The 301-nt window shown below is 60.1% G+C and overlaps 1 protein-coding gene across 1 annotated transcript in view; it reads left to right on the top strand.

Moving 5' to 3' along the window:
* ARHGEF10L (Rho guanine nucleotide exchange factor (GEF) 10-like) overlaps positions 1-301 on the top strand; it is an 82,097-nt gene that overhangs the window by 11,815 nt on the left and 69,981 nt on the right. The window contains 1 exon segment of the mRNA XM_009325317.1: positions 203-294. Coding sequence (XP_009323592.1) covers positions 203-294 — 92 coding nt within the window.

Here is a 301-nt window from a genome sequence, read left to right as displayed (position 1 = left end):
CCCCCCATCCTTTTGGTTGTAGCGTTAAGATGCTTGGAGGCATCGGAGGTGACACTGGGGACATGAGGGGTTTGCAGCCGGCCCCAGCAGCCATTTAGGGTGGTTTAAGCTGCATCAAAAGATGCTTTTTTTGTTTGTTTTTTGTTTTGCTGAGCATCTTCCCGCCGCCTCCCCCCCCTCATCCCGGCATCTCTGTTCTAAGGGGGGCTGTGGGACCCGGCAGAGCAGCCCACCCGCCTGGCCGTGGGTACCGGCCCCGTGCGAGCCCTCCTGACGCTGGATGAGACCCTCTGGGCCAGCT

Source organism: Pygoscelis adeliae, unplaced genomic scaffold (genome assembly GCF_000699105.1).
Source record: "Pygoscelis adeliae isolate BGI_AS28 unplaced genomic scaffold, ASM69910v1 Scaffold36, whole genome shotgun sequence".
Classification (NCBI taxonomy): Eukaryota; Metazoa; Chordata; class Aves; order Sphenisciformes; family Spheniscidae; genus Pygoscelis; species Pygoscelis adeliae.
The sequence above is the reverse complement of the archived record's forward strand: the minus strand, read 5'-3'. Positions and strand labels throughout refer to the sequence as shown.